Source organism: Polypterus senegalus, chromosome 11 (assembly GCF_016835505.1).
Source record: "Polypterus senegalus isolate Bchr_013 chromosome 11, ASM1683550v1, whole genome shotgun sequence".
In the NCBI taxonomy this organism is placed as follows: domain Eukaryota; kingdom Metazoa; phylum Chordata; class Cladistia; order Polypteriformes; family Polypteridae; genus Polypterus; species Polypterus senegalus.
Window position 1 is genome coordinate 35,831,849 of NC_053164.1, and position 20,633 is coordinate 35,852,481.

A 20,633-nucleotide genomic window follows, 5' to 3' on the forward strand; every position below is an offset into this window, starting at 1 on the left:
TTAACTGCTGATGATGTACATTGTTTTGTCTGTGCTGAAATTCCAAACAGAGAAACCTATCCTGAATTACGGTACAAAGTCATTAAACACATGTCTCACTGACCTCATTAAAAAGTTTCAGCACGTTGAGATTTCAAAATATTGTTTTTACAGAAGTTTTGAAATAAAAGTAAAACTAATGAGATAGCAACAATTCAAAGAAAAAAAAATCTTAAAAGCGTGTATCCGGAAAAACAAAAATGGGGGTTGGCAAGCAAAGTGTGCAGGGGGCAAAGCCCCCTAGTAATTAAAAAAAAAAACACAACTTTAAAAAGTTGCGATTTTATATGTATGTTACCATCCACTTGATGATCGGAACTGGCCAACTCTATTTAATTCCAAAAGCAACAGGGGCGCAGTGCTGCTTAAACATAAAGGATGCTGGCAGTCACCTCCAGTTCGCCCTCTGGTGGTCATTCCGAGTGTCAACTGGCTGATAACATGCATACAAGACCGCAAGATCACCCCCCACCCTATCCAGAGGGGTGTGGGTTAGGGTTGATTTCGCCCTACAGTATTTTTAGTCAACCAATGAGGAACAGGTGTAGCAAGTTTCATTAAAATTGCTCCAGCCGTTCGGAAGTGATGCTGGAACATACATACAAATATATTGACTTTTATATATTATATAGATTTAATATAAGAAGTTGGCTATGCCATTAATAACTTTGTATGATTTTCAGAACTGCTTTGAAATTTACTGGAAGTTAATGCTGTGATTTATTTCAAGTGAACTTTAGTACTTCCTAATTCTAGCTGTCATCATATATTGTAAATTAACTCAGCAGTAGAAAGGGAATTTAAACAGTATATCAGTAAAGTTGTGCAGCAACCAATTCTGCTCTTTACAGATGCATAAACTAGTTTTTACATAATAAGCAAACACATTAATTTCTCTGCCTTTTAAACATTGAGAAAGAAGGCTAGATAGTGTTGAAATGTGATGACTCAGAGTTAGATTTTCACCATAGATAGCATTTGTTTGAATACAGCAAAGCCAAATTTCTATTTTTTGAAGTTAAGAGCTGTCAGTATTGTCTCACTCTCTTCAGACTTTACATCCACTAAGACAACTTGTGTGCATTATGGTGGTGCAGTGCCTAGCACAGTGGTCATTGCTCCAGAACAGCAGGATTGTAATTATGGAGTTTTTCTCCATGGATAATTCAATGAATGTTTGGTTGACTAGAGACTGTTATGAGTGTATGAGGGAGCTTGCCTGAGTAGAAGTAGTAGAATTGTCATTTTATAAAATACAGTTAATTTTTTACTTTTATGTTTGAAAAACATGTAACATGTCACAACTCTTCAATGCATTGAAAAACAAGAATTTACTAAAATACATAACCTAATTTTTTTAATAAAAAACATAAAACAGCTTATTATGTGAATAAGACGTTTTTGTCTTTCTCTAATCTGTTTAATGAACAAATGAGAGTTTTGTGCTTGATTTTCTACATATTATACACCAGTAACGGAGCACTGCACGATAACGTGGAATGGATTCACTTGACTTGAGCATTCCTAGTTCTCATCCTCTTTCTCTGTACGTTTACCATTCGTTTGCTCAGAGGTTGATGTGCTTGCTGCTTCCTGAGCACCTCTTCTTTTCTCCACCCTAGCAGCCTACCTTTTTTCCTCTTTCGCCTGCATCTTTTCACGTTAAAACCAATTAAGTCGGTGTTTGTGTTGCAATTACTCAGTAAGTTTTCCTTAATTTTTCACTTAAGCTGGCACTTAAGTCTTCAATCTGTCTCCAGAATGATTTAAGATATGAAAAGGTAAGGGAAGTGACAGCGAAGATGGTAGGGATGAAAATGGCGCCCATAAGCATACGTCACATGACCACACTGCTAGCTGCTGCCGAGAGTTGATTCTACAATAAAATAAAATAAAAATAAAAAAAGGAATAACCTTGGAGGTCAATCATCACCTCGAAAGCAGATAGTAGACACCACGTAGTGTAAGTGTACCAAATTTCAGGTCAATAGTTCAAACGGTTTGCGAGCTGCAGGTGGTTTAAAATCCTGGACAGACAAACGAACAGCCACAGTAGTATATTATATACTGTATAAAGATTATGGTTAATAATAATAAATAATAACTATACTATTAGAACAGTGAAAAGAAATATAGTGTTTACTAGATTAACAGTTGGTGCATAAAATATAGATTAATACCTGTTTTATTGTAATACACTAAGAAACACGAGTTAAAATACTGGCATGGCACGTGTCATTTCCAATTTGACAGTAATGTTAACTTACCTCAGTTTTAAGATGTGCAGACAGAAGGTGGATGCTGGGCCATCTCATCTGTGGTTCTTAGAAACACAATGTTAATTAGATTATCAGTAGTGAATATAATTTAAATTAATGCCTATCTTATTATAGTAAACTAAGAAACACGTGGACTTCTGGTCCTCAGGTAAAAGCACATCTTATTGAGCAAGCTGAACATGTCCATTTGACCAGACATTTTTTTTTTTAGTATGAAGCAACAGTACCCCTCAGTGAGCATATCTCTGATGTAACTGTTCTAAGCAGTGCTCTTCAACCAAACATTGATGGAAGAATTTACAAGTAAGGTTTACATGTGGGCGAAAGTCTCCTCATTTGCGGGCATACATTTCTCTGTCGCTGTCATTCTGTATCGTGGAGTATGTCCAGCATATCAATGAGCCATAACATTACCCAGCTGCTCACTGGCTCAATATTCAAGCTTACCTCTTATCATTTTTCATCCTCCTGTGTTTGGCTAGATGTTTCACGAGATGTCTCCACTCAGATTCTTTTAGGCGCCATGACAGTAAGAAGCACTGTATTTTGTGATCATCATAATCACTTTGTTGTGAGGACAGGAGCATATCTTAGCCGCATGTGCATTCTGTATCCAGTATTTGAGGTTCAGCAGATGGTGCTGCTGTTCTTCTTCATATCAGCAGCCTCAGCAACACATTTCATGCTCACTTGCTCTTCCTTTTTGCCATGTCCCTTCTGGGATTGGCACTGGCTTCAAGTGACCCTATTAATACATTAGATGGGTTTAGTAAATAATGGATGCATCTCGTAAAGGTAAAAGATAGAAGTAAGAACTGGTTCTAGAACTGAGTCCTGCCGGATGTTATATCTAACTTTATGAAAGAATGACAGTTTACTGTTATCATACCCCAGTACATTTTGAAAATGAATAAATGAATAAATAGCAAGTAAATAATTAAGAAGTTTCAAGCCTGTGTAATAAAAAAAAATGTCTGTTATGAGCTTAATGGTGAGATGGACTTCCCAGATGTAATAAAGAAAGAACTAAGAACCAGGAGCATTGGTAGTTTGTAATGTGGGGTGCTGGCTGCCATCTCCCCAGATATTTTAAAAGCTTTACTTACATTAATTAGGTAATGTGAAATAATCATGAAAAAAAATTAAATGAGCATGCTGGATGTCAGCGCGTCTGAACATTCATTAAAAATTAATTCCAACTTGTATTTGTTTAGTTTCTGTGTGAATAAAATAATTCATTAAGGTATGAATACCTTATATTCCAGAGTGAAGAATGCTGGCCAAATGAGAAATTCCTTGAACTTTTGGCAAGCAGATGACCTGAGGCTTCCCTTTAATTGGTTGCTTTCAGAACACTCTCACATTTATTGGCAGCGAAATAGAATTGTTTAAGTTTTCTTTTTATCTAATTTGACTCACGATGTTACGACAACATCAGTTGTTCACAGTTCACACTCGCCCATAACATTACGTAACTACAAATGAGTGAGCAAGACTTTGATGGAAACTTCAAGAGGAACTTCAGGGTTCAAAGATAATTTGTTCACTTGAAGAAAAAAAATAAGATAAAGGAGCTTGGACCGGACCAACCAGACATGAACTTAACAGGATGATGAATTCACACATTAACTTTTTCCATCTTTTGTTAGTGTTTTGTCTAGGTAGAGAAATATATTACTCTACTTTCCCCTTTTGTATTATTAATATGTAGCCTTTGTCAGAATACCTCAAATTCCACACAGTTACCACTGTTTATAAGGTATTGTACCATATAACTTCTCCCCACATTCCCTTCTACATCTATAACCTCAGGCAATTAGGTATAGTAAAAGACAAGCAGGAGTTAAGTTACACTTTAAATAATGTATTATTGATAATATTCATAAATAATAATATGCAAAGTACACTTGAATATTGGCAACCATACAACCTGCTAAATGCTGATGTGTAGTTTCAGGTGGCACACAGACTTGTTAGTTATTTAAAATGTCTCTAGTTAAGGCATCATTGGTGGTCAGCTCTCTTTAGAACAGGCCACATACCTATCTCAATATGGCTGCCAAGCTGTGCTCTTCATTGTGTTGTCCTTTTCAGTTCATGCATCAGTTTGGTAAGAGAGGGAAAGCTGGGTAAAGCAGGCAAATTTATAGATTTTCTGTCCAACCCCTAGAGCCAATAGGACATCATGGTACTTAAAGGCTTCTGATACAAGCCTGTTCCAAACAGCCATACTTCAGACCAATGGGGGAATAGAACATCTTAACACTTGCCACCCCTCCAAGACCATATGTTAAGGTAAAGCTTGGCAGTTAGGCAGCCTGGCTTTCCTGCAGGGGGTTGAGAAAGAGACTTTAGCAGAGAAACACTTGCCAAACTGGTTTGAGGTACTTCCCCATATTGAAAAATGGGCCAATTTGAGGAACCTGAAATTCACAGATTGATTTTTTTATTTATTATGAAAACACAGTAAGAGTTTTTCCATTATAATTAATGATTCGAATAAGGAACATTTACTAACACTCACACCATATTCTTTTATACAGTTAGATGGTGCCAGTCTCATAGGAATTACTTAGGAACAAGGCAATGGTGACACACACCTAACATTCATGTATCAAGAATATTTTTCTACATCCAAAGAAAATAAAATAAAATAAATAAATAAATATCTAAGAATGCACAGGACATGAACTAACACTAAGTTCTGTCAACACCTCAGTCCGTGCATTTGGCTAAATACAGGTCAGGTCATGCTGGGGAGCATGCACTGGTACAGCACGTTGCAGTGCCCACCACATGAACAAACAGCTTGTGATCCTGGTTGGCAACCTCCCCAGGCGGACGCAGATCAGTCCCACCCTCTGAAACTACCACAGCCAAGTGTAACGTGGGCGTCACCTCGGCCTGGTTCAGCCGCAGTAAACCGGATCACCCTCTGGGAAATGCGCCACATGGCTGTAGTGTTGTAACTGATGCTCCCTCACAATGCAGGTAATGTGCCTCTTTTGGGATCTCCATGAGTAACCGCTCATTCAACACAAAGTCAAACCATAAGTACCCAAGGATTCTCCAAAGAGATACAGTACTGAAGGTGTCCAGTCTTCATCTCAGGTCACTGGATAGCATCCATGTCTCGCAACCATATAGCAAGACAGGAAGCACCAGAACTCCAAAGACTTGGACCTTCGTCCTTTTGCATGGATATCGGGAGCGCCACACACCCCTTTCTAGCGACCTCATGACCCCCCATGCTTTCCCAATTCACCTGCTTAATTCATAGGAAGAGTCACCAGAGACATGAATGTCACTGACGAAGCAAGTAAACCTCTCCACGCAGCCAACACTCTCTGCAGACAGACACACTGACAATAGCTGTGCCCAAGAGGTCATTAAAAGCCTGGATCTTGGTTTATAATATTGAAAACTGAAACCAATCAGTTTTTAGCTTACTCCTCAGGTTCAAAGATGTTTAATTTTTCCCATGAATTAAAGCCTATCCTACTCACCTCTTACAGTGTGAGGAACATATTGAACTGAGTCTATAAGGGGAAGTCACTGTGGAAGTGCAGGCCACCGTGCATTACCAATTTAAATTAAAGTAACACTAAACCGAACATTATTGTTTTTAACGGTAAAAGTACGCCAGCGTAAAGGAAGGGCACTTACTGTTTATATGTTAAAGACGCTGCTACGTGAATAAGGGGCCATCTCAGAGGAGCTGGTATAATGGCCAATACGGGCTCCTCCGCAGGTGTTCAGTTTCACATGCCAGTGTCCTTGCAGCCTGCCTATTGCGGGCGATATAAGGCCCAGCTGTAGTCAGGACAATTTTAGGCCTCAGACAGATTAAGTAACCTGAGACATTATGAGGCCCGTAATATGACTCCCCTTTCAGCTGCATCTCTTTTGACTCTACCCACTTTCCACGCCCCCATCCCCGTGTTTACGGTACACTTTTATCCTAAATTAGGGTTGCCAGATTAGAAAATTACAAATACAGGGCACTCTTAAAATCTCCCTCTATATTACTATATATATAAATTTATACAGGCACCCCACACACTCATACCAATATATTATATAAAAGTATAGACATTAGTTAAAAACATAAAGCAAGGATTTTAATGGGTTCTGAGGAAAACAAATGTAAAATCATTTGAAAACTATTTAATACAAGTTAAAATAAATTCTGTAAAAGTAAAATCATTTGAAAATATTTATTTAATACAGACAACAGAGAAATATTATTATTATTTAATACAGGTAGTTAGAACACTGTATGTTGCAATGCTGATACAGAACTGCACAGCAGCACGGCTGGAGACCAAAATGGTAAAAGTGTTGCTGTCCTCAGCCAATCAAAAGAATCTGAGAAAAGAAAGTATAATTACTTATAAAGTTACAATTAAGTACCGTAAGAAGGTACTAAGAATAGATTTTTTCACCCTTCAATTTTGGATCTGTGTCTCCTCTCTCCGCTGATCCTTCTTGTCTCGTGAATTTTTAGATGTCCAGAGTGTAGATTGGGACAACTTTCCCACTATACGGGATATCACAGTCACCTCCCACAGAAGGCGCTTTAATATGATCTTTCTACTGCTGTCTTCTTTATGCAGTGAAATCCATAAGATATAGTGGATAACGTATGATAATCACCAATCAGGTATATTTAATATCAATTATTATTAGTTTATTCAGGAAGGGATTACAAATTACGTGTCAAAAGGCTGTTGATCAATGAACATTCACAATTATGTTGTATTACATAAAGCATAAACCTGATGTCCTCACATATAATAAAGTATTATAAAAGTGGCCTAAAAGTGTTCATAAAAGGCAAATTAACCTTTAAGATTCTTTATATATTGGCGGACAACTAGAAATATTTAGTCTTGATTCACATGGGCCTGTCTGTTTCAGGTTTAGTCAGTAAAGATAACTTCAACTGCAAAGCAAAAACAACCCAACGGCTTCATTACCTAACCAGGGGTTGGAAGTCACTCGCTTGCAAGGTGTCACTTCTGGGATGTGCGAATGTGTTGATCCATCTTCAGATTGCTCCCACTGAAAGGGCTACACTGCAGAATGCCCTAGTAAAATCCAAGATCCTCCTCAAGGGTTATCCCTACTGATATTTTCTCACTGAGATAGCTACCTTTGCAAGGGGCTCCATAACCTAAGAGAAGCCAAGAGCTTGCTGGGCAACCTTCCCTCACCATATCACAACAGGCTGTACATCGAATCATTACTTCTGAAAGAACTTTAACCCAAATTTCAGCTTTATCAACTGTCATTTTACATGCAGAATGAGAGAGATTGCAATGCCTGATTACATTGTATGGCTGGCCTGTCATAGAATCAGAAGAATTTCTGTCATGTCAGAAACTTCATCCAACTGTCTTGTAGTATAAGTAGTTTCACAAGCCAATTTCTGAACATCGCCTTTAATTTTCCTAAAATTCATTGTGTAGCAAAGGTCACAACGCCCTTTCATGTCATCCATCTGTAATACAACATGAAAAGAAATTCAACTTCTTCTTCTTCTAGTTGTTCCCATTAGGGGTCGACACAGCAGATCAGCTTAATTCATATCTTCCTGTCCTTTGCATCTTTCTCTGTTATACCCACCGCTTTCATGTCCTCTCTTACAGCATCCATAAACCTCCTCTTAGGCCTTCCTCTTTTCCTCTTACCTGGCAGCTCCATCCTTAAAATCTTTCTCCCAATATATCCAGCAATCTCACTTCTCTCTGACTTTGTCTCCAAACTGTCCAACTTGAGCTCACCCTGTAATGTCCTCATTTCTAATCCTGTTCATCCTCGTCAGGCCCAATGCAAATCTTAGCATCTTTAACTCTGCCACCTCCAGCTCTGTCTCCTGTTTTTTGGTCAGTGTCACCGTCTCCAATCCATATAACATAGCTGGTCTCACCACCATCCTGTAGGCCTTCCTTTTCACTCTTGCTGATTCCCGTCTGTCACAAATCACTCCTGACACTCTTCTCCACCCATTCCACCCTGCCTGCACTCTCTTTTTCACCTTTCTTCCACAATCCCCATAGCTCTGTACCGTTGATCCCAAGTATTTAAACTCCTCCACCTTCACCAATTCTGCTCCCTGCATCCTCACCATTCCACTGATTTCCCTCTCCTTTACACACATGTATTCTGTCTTGTTCCTACTGACCTTCATTCATCTCCTCTCTAGAGCACATCTCCACCTCTGCAGAGTCTCCTGAACCTGCTCCTTACTCTTGTTACAGATCACAATGTCTATGAAAAGAACAATGAAAAGAAATTAACACCATGATTAAAAGTATCAGTTACTTCAACAGGTCAGCCAGATGAATTTGACTTTGAAGAGAACAATTAAAACAGCAGTGACAACTGATTGATATTGTATTTCAGTATGTTGTAGTAGTGCCCGGACTTCGAACATTGGATAAAGCTGCTGTCGTGTTCATTTTCACCTTTTTGATTTCAACTTATCATAAAGCAGCATACAGGCAACTAAATTGCCAATGAGAAAAATGTTTAGTGGAAGAACCCAAAATAAACACACACAGTAGTAAATTACATTGATTATACATATCCAACTTTGTCTGTGATATAGACAGACTTTTTGTCCGCACCTTCTAAAATATTTGTGTGTCTGGTTACTCCTTTTTCTTTTCTTCATAGTTTCATAGTACAGCAAGAGTCAGCAGTGCAGCTCTTTTCTAGGTTTACATTGTGGTTGCCATATTATTTTTGTGAATGGGTAAAGATTTATTGCAAATTATCAGTGGGTAAAACTATGCATTGGGGCCATGTATGCATGTGAATAGGACTGAACATGCTTGAGCACTGTAGGTGTCATGGAGGAAAGACAGGCATCCTGGCCAGGATGCAATAATGGATGGACTGGGCAAATAGGCATACTGGGATCAGTTCATTCCCCCACTTGAAAGGTGGCAGTGTTCCACATGGCTGAACCCAGTTAGGACATGCACAGGGTTGCAAGGGAATTGGAGTCTAGAAATGCAGCCATGTCAGGATCATTTGGGGCTGCCAGATGGTGCTGTTGGGGGAAGACCTGAGTGTGACACCAGAAGCAGTTCCCAAGTTTGATTGAAAAGGGACCCCACAGTCACACTTTGTTGAGTAAGAGTTGGGAGGCAGCGGGTGACACTCTACTGGAGGTGGAAAGAGATGATTTATAATTCAGTATTGTAACTGGTGCTTATTTAAAGAAGGTGTTGGAGATGAATAAAACTCTTTTGTTTGAACCCAGAATCATGCTGGGCATTCTTGTGTCGTGGGTTGAGGCTCAGTGGTGCCCCCTTGTGGTTACAGCTCACATATGACTGATGACTGTATCATGCAGGGTGAGTAGTCCATGCCATGCCTAACATAACCATTTGCTCTTCGCTTATCCTTTACTGTTTCTAATTAAAAATCATATTTTCCCCGATGACCTTATCAGTTTTACTGATTTTCAGTTCTTTGTGCCCTAGCAGCTTGTTTAGGGTGGTGAGCCTATAGTTGGATTTTGTGGTGTTACAGAATTTTATTTCTGTTAGTTTCGCTTATCATTTATTGTGTGTGTTCTGCATCCTTAAATGTGTTGTAACTTTTTGCAGTCTGTGGATGGAGTCCCAGGAGGCGGGGCCACCCTGATGTCACTGCTGCCGGATTCTAACCGAGGCTTGTTGAGTCTCATAGAGAAAGGATTCAGCAGCAGGCCATTGAGCTTGTATTGGATGTTTTCTCTAAGTAATGATTTTTCATTTATTATTGATGGTTTCTGGATTTTCTTGCTTTGTTTTCTTGGATTGCCTTTGGATTTGCATATTGGGACTTGTTTGCCTTGGATTGCCTTTTTAGGCACATCTTTTTTGCTCTTTTAAGCATTTTGCTTTATTTCTGTTTTTTGTAAATGATAATAATCCAAAAAGAGAAATCATAATAACAATAATGTCACTGGAACAGCTCTGCGAGGTTGTATATTGATTGGAAAGTTATATTGCATTTCTCTCAATTATGATAAAATAATCCTGTGACGAAACAAGACTTTTTGGAAGATTTTTTCAAGTCCCATGAGTTGAGACTTTGGCTATGAGTTGTTTTCAAGTCACGCCATCCTCTCAACCATAGAAAACCACGCACACAGTACTCTCACCTCTCATTCGTGTAAATGACAAGACATTTCATCACAAAGGGTTATCAACTGTAAAAAGGGCAATCCTAGCACCAAGAAATGATGAAATCAAACGAATTAACGCCAAAAATGACGAACATGAAAACATCAACTTACAATATTCCGAAGAATATCTACAACCGTTAGCACCGTCCGGTCGTCCACTGCACAAATTACTGTAGAATAAAGGATGTATCCAAGAAAGGTAATGTAGTACATCTTCAGGGGATAACATTAGACAATAAAGGAGGTCTTGATATGCCATTCATATTAAAACATTAACAGTTTCCCATTAGAATAGCTTTTGCATATTCAATTTACAAATCTCAGAGCAAAACATTTGAAAAAGTCGTTTTACTCAATAGAGAGCAAGAAACAAAATTCAATCATGTGCAGTTATACGTTGTGTTGTCACGATGAAAGTCCAAATAAAGAATCGTAATTCAATACGATATTGACAAAAATTTTATTCAAAAAATTGTTTTAATTTAAGTTGTGCAGTGAAAGTGTAAGTTTAAAAAGTTTTTGAGTGTTAATTTCAAACCCAAACAGAATAAAATTGTATTACGCAATGGATAACTCTAGCGCAACATGAAACATAATTTACATTCAAATTATTATGTATTAATATAATATGGTTAATTCCTTGCTGTAATGTAAAATATCTAGTAAATTGTACATCTGCATCCCCATCCGTGAGCGAGAGAACCACAAAGAGGCTAGCGCTGGCACAGGGCGAAGCGAGCAGGGAGCAAAGCCCCCAAGTTTTGCATACATTAATGAACAATCAGCAAACAGGAATCATGGGTAAATAATTAAAGAGAACAATTATACTTCAGTTTCATTGAATTTTGTCATTGTATCAAGTTTATCCATTCATTTCAGTGACCAAAATGAAATGTAAAACTTTTTAGAGCTATGAAAGCTTTGAAATAAGTATAACTAGTGTGACAGATAGGGGGCGCTATCGATGCCTTGAACCCTTGTCCAAATCCCCAGACACCAGATAAAAGTCCAAATGTTGACTTTATTTATTATCAACAGTGCACAAAGCACCCTCTCCTCTACAATACTCATTAATTCACCAATCACAATCAATAATAAGAAATCCACCACTCCCAGACGCGTTGCCCTCCTACCACCCAGCTCAGCTCGCCGTCTGGGAGCTCCCACAATCCTTTTATTGTCCCTGACCCAGGAAGTGTTCCAATCCCCAGTCCATGTGATCTCCTATCACTTCCGGGTCAGATAAAAAATCCTTTTCTTCACCCCGAAGCATGTCATTCCCCTTGTCCATGTGACTCGGACGTACTTCTGGGGCGTAAATAAACACTGTTCCTCACTGCAGCGTCTCCTAGTGGCTCCCATGGCATCCAGCAGGGCTGTGTATAAAAACTGCAATGTCCATGATGCCCTGCTGCTCTTCGGGGAACCTCCATACTGCAAGGAGGGCTCAACCTGGCGGCTTGGGGGTATTGGCCGGGATAAATGGCCGGCCATACACCACACTAGACTGTCACCATTATCATTAGTTATCTGTAGAGTAGAGGTTTACATGGAGAGCTACAAATCTCTCATATGGTTAAAGTGAAAATTTGACTGTATAATATAATTGCTTTTTTTTAGAAAGAAAGAAAGAAAGAAAGAAAGAAAGAAAGAAAGAAAGAAAGAAAGCATGTCAATAGAGCCCAATTCCTAAATGTTTTCTGGAATGGCACAGCTCAGAGTTTTCTGACAGAGTCTTGTAAGCAGACATTCCCATAAATAATTAATGTCCCCCTCAACACTTTCCAACTGTCAATCCACTGTTTTGTATTAATATTTCATTCTTCCCAGTCCTAGCTCCTCTCTCGTTCTCTAGATTTGTAGCTACAGGTCTGGCAGTGATGTTTCTGCCAAAGCAAGGAGATTAATGGGGTGCCATTTAGAGCTTCATCTAGGGCAGCAGAAATGCTCGAGTCAGTCCCTTTTGTAAGTCCTGTTTACAGCAGAATTAAGGATTCTTTACTGCTAGATGGAGCTCTGTGGATAAACACACATCTATTAATGCATTCAGTTCCTTAGACTCTTGGAGTGAGGTGTTTCAGTATGCTACATAAGAATGTATCTGCTCTCTCTTTTGCATAGGTGCGCAAAAAGTCATCAGGAGTCCTGGCAGCTGCCAAAGTGATTGAGGTGAAAAGTGAAGAAGAGCTAGAGGACCATGTCATAGAAATTGATATCCTGGCACTGTGTTGTTACAGTAACATCGTCAAATTGTTGGGTGCACTCTTTTTTGAAAGCAAGCTTTGGGTGAGTGGAGAAGACATTTAATCAAACTTTAATCGAACTTGAGAGAGGTAATGGAACTAAACTAGCAGATATGAAAAAGTAGGGTCAAACAAGTCTAAAGGAAGAACCATAATGAGTGTCAACAAGTGGGGTTTAATGCAATACCCCCACTTTAATGCAATATTTAACCTTGATGAGTCTGGCATTAAAATGCTTCCTTCCTTTAAAGTTAGTATGTGAAAATGGGCATCAATTATTTTATTGTAGCTTTATGAAAGAAAAAAAGTGAGCCTGTTTGTAGGGGAATGTTGGACTGGTGGGTGTTATTTTTTCTGATTCATCCATTATGCTAAAGTATTGGAAAAACTTTCCACTTCAAAGCTTAATTGTTCTTTTGTCCTACAGATTATGATTGAGTTTTGTCCAGGAGGAGCATTAGATGCAATAATGTTGGGTAAGTGTGTTGCTGTTAAATATATTATTTAATTTCAATATGTTGTATGTCCTACAATGGTTATGGAAGTGGACTATAAAATAAAAAGACTGCAAGTTCCATCCTCAAATCTCACTTATTGTGAAACTCTAAGCAAGTCACTTAACTTGCCTGTGATGTGAATGTACAAAAATACATTTTAAACAAATAAACACTCATTGGCCACTTTATTAGGTATGCAAGGCTAATGCAACAATTAATCAACCTGAGCATGTTTGTATGTTATACTGTACAGTATATTTTGAGGTTGAGCTACAAGACTGGCTGTTTGGAGGAGCAGGCTATTTGTGTTAAAGAGCTGGTAAACTTAAAGTAACTGTTAATAAATAACATATATACATGTTAATATATATATATATATATATATATATATATTAAAAGGGATAGGACAGGAAAAAGTTTTGGGCAGCACCATGACCCCGTATAATTTGAAAAACAACCAAGTAAATAACTCTTGATAGAGCAAGATTGATAACATCTTTTCAGACGCAAGTCCAGAACAGAACTGAACCAAAATGTTATGAGTCCTTGTGGCAGAAAGATGAGGGTCCAGGTGGATGGACATCAAGGGTATACAGTGCATCCGGGAAGTATTTACAGTGCATCACTTTTTCCAAATTTTTTATGTTCCAGCCTTATTCCAAAATGGATTAAATTCATTTTTTTCCTCAGAATTCTACACACAACACCCCATTAATGACAATGTGAAAAAAGTTTACTTGAGATTTTTGCAAATTTATTAAAAATAAAAAAAAATTGAGAAAGCACATGTACATAAGTATTCACAGCCTTTGCAATGAAGCTCAAAATTGAGCTCAGGTGCATCCTGTTTCTCCTGATCATCCTTGAGATGTTTCTGCAGCTTAATTGGAGTCCACCTGTGGTAAATTCAGTTGACTGGACATGATTTGGAAAGGCACACACCTGTCTATATAAGGTCCTACAGCTAACAGTTCATGTCAGAGCACAAACCAAGCATGAAGTCAAAGGAATTGTCTGTAGACCTCCGAGACAGGATTGTCTCGAGGCACAAATCTAGGGAATGTTACAGAAAAATTTCTGCTGCTTTAAAGGTCCCAATGAGCACAGTGGCCTCCATCATCCATAAGTGGAAGAAGTTTGAAACCACCAGGACTCTTTCTAGAGCTGGCCAGCCATCTTAACTGAGTGATCGGGGGAGAAAGGCCTTAGTCAGGGAGGTGACCAAGAACCCGATGGTCACTCTGTCAGAGCTCCAGAGGTCCTCTGTGGAGAGGAGAAACTTCCAGAAGGACAACCATCTCTGCAGCAATCCACCAATCCATCCTGTATGGTAGAATGGCCAGACGGAAGCCACTCCTTAGTAAAAGGCACATGACAGACCACCTGGAGTTTGCCAAAAGGCACCTGAAGGACTCTCAGACTATGAGAAGCAAAATTCTCTGGTCTGATGAGACAAAGATTGAACTCTTTGGTGTGAATGGCAGGCATCACGTTTGGAGGAAACCAGGCACCGCTCATCACCAGGCCAATACCATCCCTACAGTGAAGCATGGTGGTGGCAGCATCCTTCTGTGGGGATGTTTTTCAGCGGCAGGAACTGGGAGACTAATCAGGATAAAGGGAAAGATGACTGCAGCAATGTACAGAGACATCCTGGATAAAAACCTGCTCCAGAGCGCTCTTGACCTCAGACTGGGGCGACAGTTCATCTTTCAGCAGGACAACGACCCTAAGCACACAGCCAAGATAACAAAGGAGTGGCTTCAGGACAACTCTGTGAATGTCCTTGAGTGGCCCAGCCAGAGCCCAGACTTGAATCCGAATGAACATCTCTGGAGAGATCATAAAATGGCTGTGCACCGACGCTTCCCATCCAACTTGATGGAGCTTGAGAGGTGCTGCAAAGAGGAGTGGGCGGATCTGGCTAAGGATAGGTGTGCCAAGTTTGTGGCATCATATTCAAAAATACTTGAGGCTGTAATTGCTGCCAAAGGTGCATCGACAAAGTATTGAGCAAAGGCTGTGAATACTTATGTACATGTGATTTCTCAGTTTGTTTATTTTTAATAAATTTGCAAAAACCTCAAGTAAGCTTTTTCACGTTGTCATTATGGGGTGTTGTGTGTAGAATTCTGAGGAAAAAAATGAATTTAATCCATTTTAGAAGAAGGCTGTAACATAAAAAAATGTGGAAAAAGTGATGCGCTGTGAATACTTTCCGAATGCACTGTAGCTGTCAATCTTCCAGTCTGCAGAGGGAGGAAGAGAAAAGGCATTAGCACAAAGCATTAACCCCTGGGGCACCAGGAAATTACCATCACCAGAGCCATTAAGCTGATTCCAATGTGCATGCATGTTACAATACAATAAACTGCTCAGAAAAACTAAAGGAACACTTTGAAAACACATCAGATCTCAATGAGAAAAAAATCCTGCTGGATATCTATACTGATATGGACTGATATAGTAATGTGTTAGGAATGAAAGGATGCCACATCATTTGATGGAAATGAAAATTATCAACCTACAGAGGGCTGAATTTCGAAGACACCCCAAAAATCAAAGTGAAAAAATGATGCGGCAGGCTAGTCCATTTTGCCGAAATTTCATTGCAGCAACTCCAAATCGTACTCAGTAGTTTGTATAGTCCCCCACAATCTTGTTTGCATTCCTGATAACCTCGGTGGGACATGCTCTGAATGAGATGCCAGATGGTGTCCTGGGGGATCTCCTCCCAGATCTGGACCAGATCATCACTGAGCTCCTGGACAGTCTGAGGTGCAACCTAGCGGGGTCAGATGGACTGAAACATAATGTCCCAGAGGTGTTCTATTGGACTTAGGACAGAAGAGCATGGGGGCCAGTTAATGGTATCAATTCCTTCATCCTCAAGGAACTGCCTGCATACTCTCACCACATGAGGCTGGCATTGTCGTGCACCTGGAGGCACCAGCATAGGGTCTGACAATAGGCCCAAGGGTTTCATCTCAATACCTAATGAAGGTCAAGTTGTCTAGCCTGTAGAGGTCTGTGTGTCCCTCCATGGATATGTCTCCTCAGAACATCACTGACCCACCATTAAACTGGTCATGCTGAACGATGTTACAGGCAGCATAACATTCTCCACGGCTTCTCCAGACCCTTTCACGTTTGTCACATGTGCTCAGGGTGAACCTGCTCTCATCTGTGAAAAGCACAGGGTCCCAGTAGTGAACCTGCCAATTCTGGTATTCTATGGCAAATGCCCATTGAGTTCCACGGTGCTGGGCATTGAGCACAGGGCCCATTAGAGGACATCGGGCCCTCAGGCCACCCTCATAAAGTCTGTTTCTGATTGTTTGGTCATAACAAATTTACACCAGTGGCCTGCTAGAGGTCATTTTGTAGGGCTCTGGCAGTGCTCATCCTTTACCTCCTTGCCCAAAGGAGTAGATACCGGTCCAGCTGATTTGTTAAGGACCTTCTACAGGCTTGTCCAGCTCTCCTAGAGTAACTGTCTGTCTCCTGGAATCTCCTCCATGCCCTTGAGACTGTGCTGGGAGACACAACAAATCTTCTGGCAATGGCACGTATTGATGTGCCATCCTGGAGAAGTTGGACTACCTGTGCAACCTCTGTAGGGTCCAGGTATCGCCTCATGCTACCAGTAGCGACACTGACCATAGCCAAATGCAAAACTAGTGAAAAAACAGTCAGAAAAGATGAGGAGGGAAAAATGTCAGTGACCCTCACTTGTTAAACAAGGACAGGGTTTCCAAGAAGATTAACTTTATTGCTGAATAGGTTGGAACAAACACAAGAGATTATTCTACAGGAGTTTATCTCTCTATATATGTATATATACATATATTGTGAAGCTTGGGGGCGTGTACAGCCATCCTAAGCCCAGCACAGACAGGCTGGACACAAGTTTCTCCACACAGCACAAGGTTTTATTTACGGTCGGGGAGTGCTTTTCTGTGCTCCCCATATTAACATAATAGCCCCAGCATAGTGAGACACAGTGCCTTCTCTCAGCCAGTCTTTCCACCGCCATTCCTCCTTACGAGCTTCGTCCACATCCTCCCGACTCTGGCCATTGAGTGGCAGTGGCTGGCTCCTTTTATAAGGCACCCGGAAGGACTCCAGGTGCCCAACGAGATTCTTCCAGCAGCACTTCTGGAAGTGGTAGAAGTGCTGCCAAATAGGGCCCTGAAAACGTCCAGGGGACCCCTGGCGGTGGTCATGGGCCCTAGCAGAGTTGAGCTTCCATGCGGGGCTGCCTTCTCTCTGTCCAGAGGAGAAACAATCTTGAAAATACTCTCTTCCCCTAGTCCTTCCATGGTCGGTATGATGTATATATATATACACACACATACAGTCATATGAAAAGTTTGGGAACCCCTCTCAGCCTGCATAATAATTGACTCTACTTTCAACAAAAAAGATAACAGTGATATGTCTTTCATTTCCTAGAAACATCTAAGTACTGGAGTGTTTTCAGAACAAAGATTTTAAGTGAAGCAGTATTTAGTTGTATGAAACTAAATCAAATATGAAAAACTGGCTGTGCACAAATGTGGGTCCCCTTGTAATTTTGCTGATTTGAATGCATGTAACTGCTCAATGCTGATTACTTGCAACACCAAATTGGTCGGATTAGCTCGTTAAGCCTTGAACTTCATAGACAGGTGTGTCCAATCATGAGAAAAGGTATTTAAGGTGGTCAATTGCAAGTTGTGCTTCCCTTTGACTCTCCTCTGAAGAGTGACAGCATGGGATCCTCAAAGCAACTCTCAAAAGATCTGAAAGCAAAGATTGTTCAGTCTCGTGGTTTAGGGGAAGGCTACAAAAAGCTATCTCAGAGGTTTAAACTGTCAATTTCAACTGTAAGGAATGTAATCAGGAAATGGAAGGCCACAGGCAAAGATGCTGTTAAACCCAACAGGTCTGGCAGGCCAAGAAAAATACAGGAGCGGCATATGAGCAGGATTGTGAAAATGGTTACAGACAACCCACAGATCACTTCCAAAGACCTGCAAGAACATCTTGCTGCAGATGATGTATCTGTACATCATTCTACAATTCAGCACAATTTGCACAAAGAACATCTGTATGGCAGGGTGATGAGAAAGAAGCCCTTTCTGCACTCACACCACAAACAGAGTCGCTTATTGTATGCAAATGCTTATTTAGACAAGCTAGATTCATTTTGGAACAAAGTGCTTTGGACTGATGAGACAAAAATTGAGTCATTTGGTCATAACAAAAAGTGCTTTGTATGTTGGAAGAAGAACACCGCATTCCAAGAAAAACACCTGCTACCTACTGTCAAATTTGGTGGAGGTTCCATCATGCCATGGGGCTGTGTGGCTAGTTCAGGGACTGGGCCCCCTGTTAAAATTGAGGGTCGGATGAATTCAACCCAATCTCAACAAATTCTTCAGGATAATGTTCAAGCATCAGTCACAAAGTTGAAGTTATGCAGGGGTTGGATATTCCAACAAGACAATGACCCAAAACACAGTTCGAAATCTACAAAGGCATTCATGCAGAGGGAGAAGTACAATGTTCTGGAATGGCCGTCACAGTCCCCTGACTTCAAATATCATCAACAATCTATAGGATGATTTGAAGCAGGCTGTCCATGCTCGGCAGCCATCAAATTTAACTGAACTTTAGAGATTTTGTATGGAAGAATGGTCAAAAATACCTCCATCCAGAATCCAGACACTCATCAAAGGCTATAGGAGGTGACTAGAGGCCGTTAGATTTGCAAAAGGAGGCTCAACTAAGTATTGATGTAATATCTCTGTCAGGGTGCCCAAATTTATGCACCTGTATAATTTTGTTATGATGCATACTGCATATGTTTTGTTAATCCAATAAACTTAATGTCACTGCTAAAATACTACTGTTTCCATAAGGCATATTATACAGTATATTAACAGGAAGTTACTACTTTGAAAGCTCAGCCAATGATAAATAAAAATCCAAAGAATTAAGAGGTGTTCCCTTTTATATATATAAAATAGATAATCACTTGCAAACAGACAGCATGTAAAAGTAAATTTTAATGTGTGTTCAAACTGTTGCATGTGTGCAAACTTGTTTCAGTATGTTCATATATGTGTTTGAATGTGTGTATGTACAGTATGTGTGTGAATTTAGTGAAATTTAGTATATTTAAATGTATGTGCGTCTGCATTTGCTAGTATGTACTGCATGTCAATGTATGTGTGGATGTGTGCATACATGTGTTTATAAATGTGTACAGTATATATGTGTATGCCAGCAAATGTATGAGTACATGAGTGAGTATACATTCACATGGTTATGTATGTATTTGTATGCATGGTGGTACATGTGTACAGGTATGTGTGAGTACTATTTGTGAAATTTCAGTATGATGTACTCACATATTCATATCTGATACATATGTGTAAATGTGTGTGTATGTTTACAAGTGTATAAATGCATGTGGGTTGTTTTCATATGTGCATGTGTTGTTGTTGACATTTTGCCAGTGCATGCGTGCATTTGATTTAAGTAGTAAAATTGCAAAGGTATGCACTGAGTTGTGATTGCTTGTGAACATGTATCCCTAATCCAGAGTTTCTTAAAGGTTTGGGTTGTGAATTGCTGCTTTTGTGTTGTGAGTCTCCAAAGCGGACCCACCCACATTCCAACGATTGGTAGAGATTCTCCAAATGGCTCCAAGATCATCATAGGTATCAAACACACTAATAAAGGCAAGATTTGGTCAGAAGAAAAAAAGGTTTAAGAAGAACTGTGGGCCTAATCAAGTTTATATACAGGATATGTGTTTGAATGACTGTACTAGTGTTTGTGTGTGAATGTGTGTGCTTGCATACAAACAGTACATAGTGTACATTTCTCTTCAGTCATTTAGATAGAGATCTCCCAGTGTCTCATAGTCTCATTGTAATACCAAAGCCATTTGTGTTTGTATCTCATATGCCATCACAGAGCTGGAAAGAGGGTTAAGTGAGCCTCAGATTCAAGTGGTGTGCCAGCAGACCCTCCAGGCCCTGGACTACATTCACAACAACAAGATCATCCATCGAGACCTGAAAGCAGGAAACATCTTACTCACCTTGGAAGGAGATGTTAAACTAGGTGAGTGAATGTCAATGTTGGCACAGAAAAGTCCCGTTGCATCACATTATATGATTCCAATTCTAATGTCTATCTGTAATTGACTCTGAGCCAGTTATTTTGTGATTTAAACTATAATACATTAACATTAAGTCTACGCCAGCAGGAAAATGTTAAAGCTGACATTTCCTTATTGAGAAGGCACTGAGCCTCTTATGTATCTTCATACTGTTTGTACCACAGGACACTATTTGTTTGATTCAATCATTTATTCTCATGGTTATGTCATATT

General features: G+C 39.8%; 1 protein-coding gene across 1 annotated transcript in view; it reads left to right on the forward strand.

Moving 5' to 3' along the window:
* The window catches only part of LOC120538832 (serine/threonine-protein kinase 10-like), an 89,738-nt gene that overhangs the window by 18,478 nt on the left and 50,627 nt on the right, over nt 1-20,633 (forward strand). Inside the window, exons 2-4 of the mRNA XM_039768356.1 lie at nt 12,625-12,789; nt 13,174-13,222; nt 20,213-20,362. Coding sequence (XP_039624290.1) covers nt 12,625-12,789; nt 13,174-13,222; nt 20,213-20,362 — 364 coding nt within the window. The remainder of the gene's footprint in view (nt 1-12,624; nt 12,790-13,173; nt 13,223-20,212; nt 20,363-20,633) is intronic.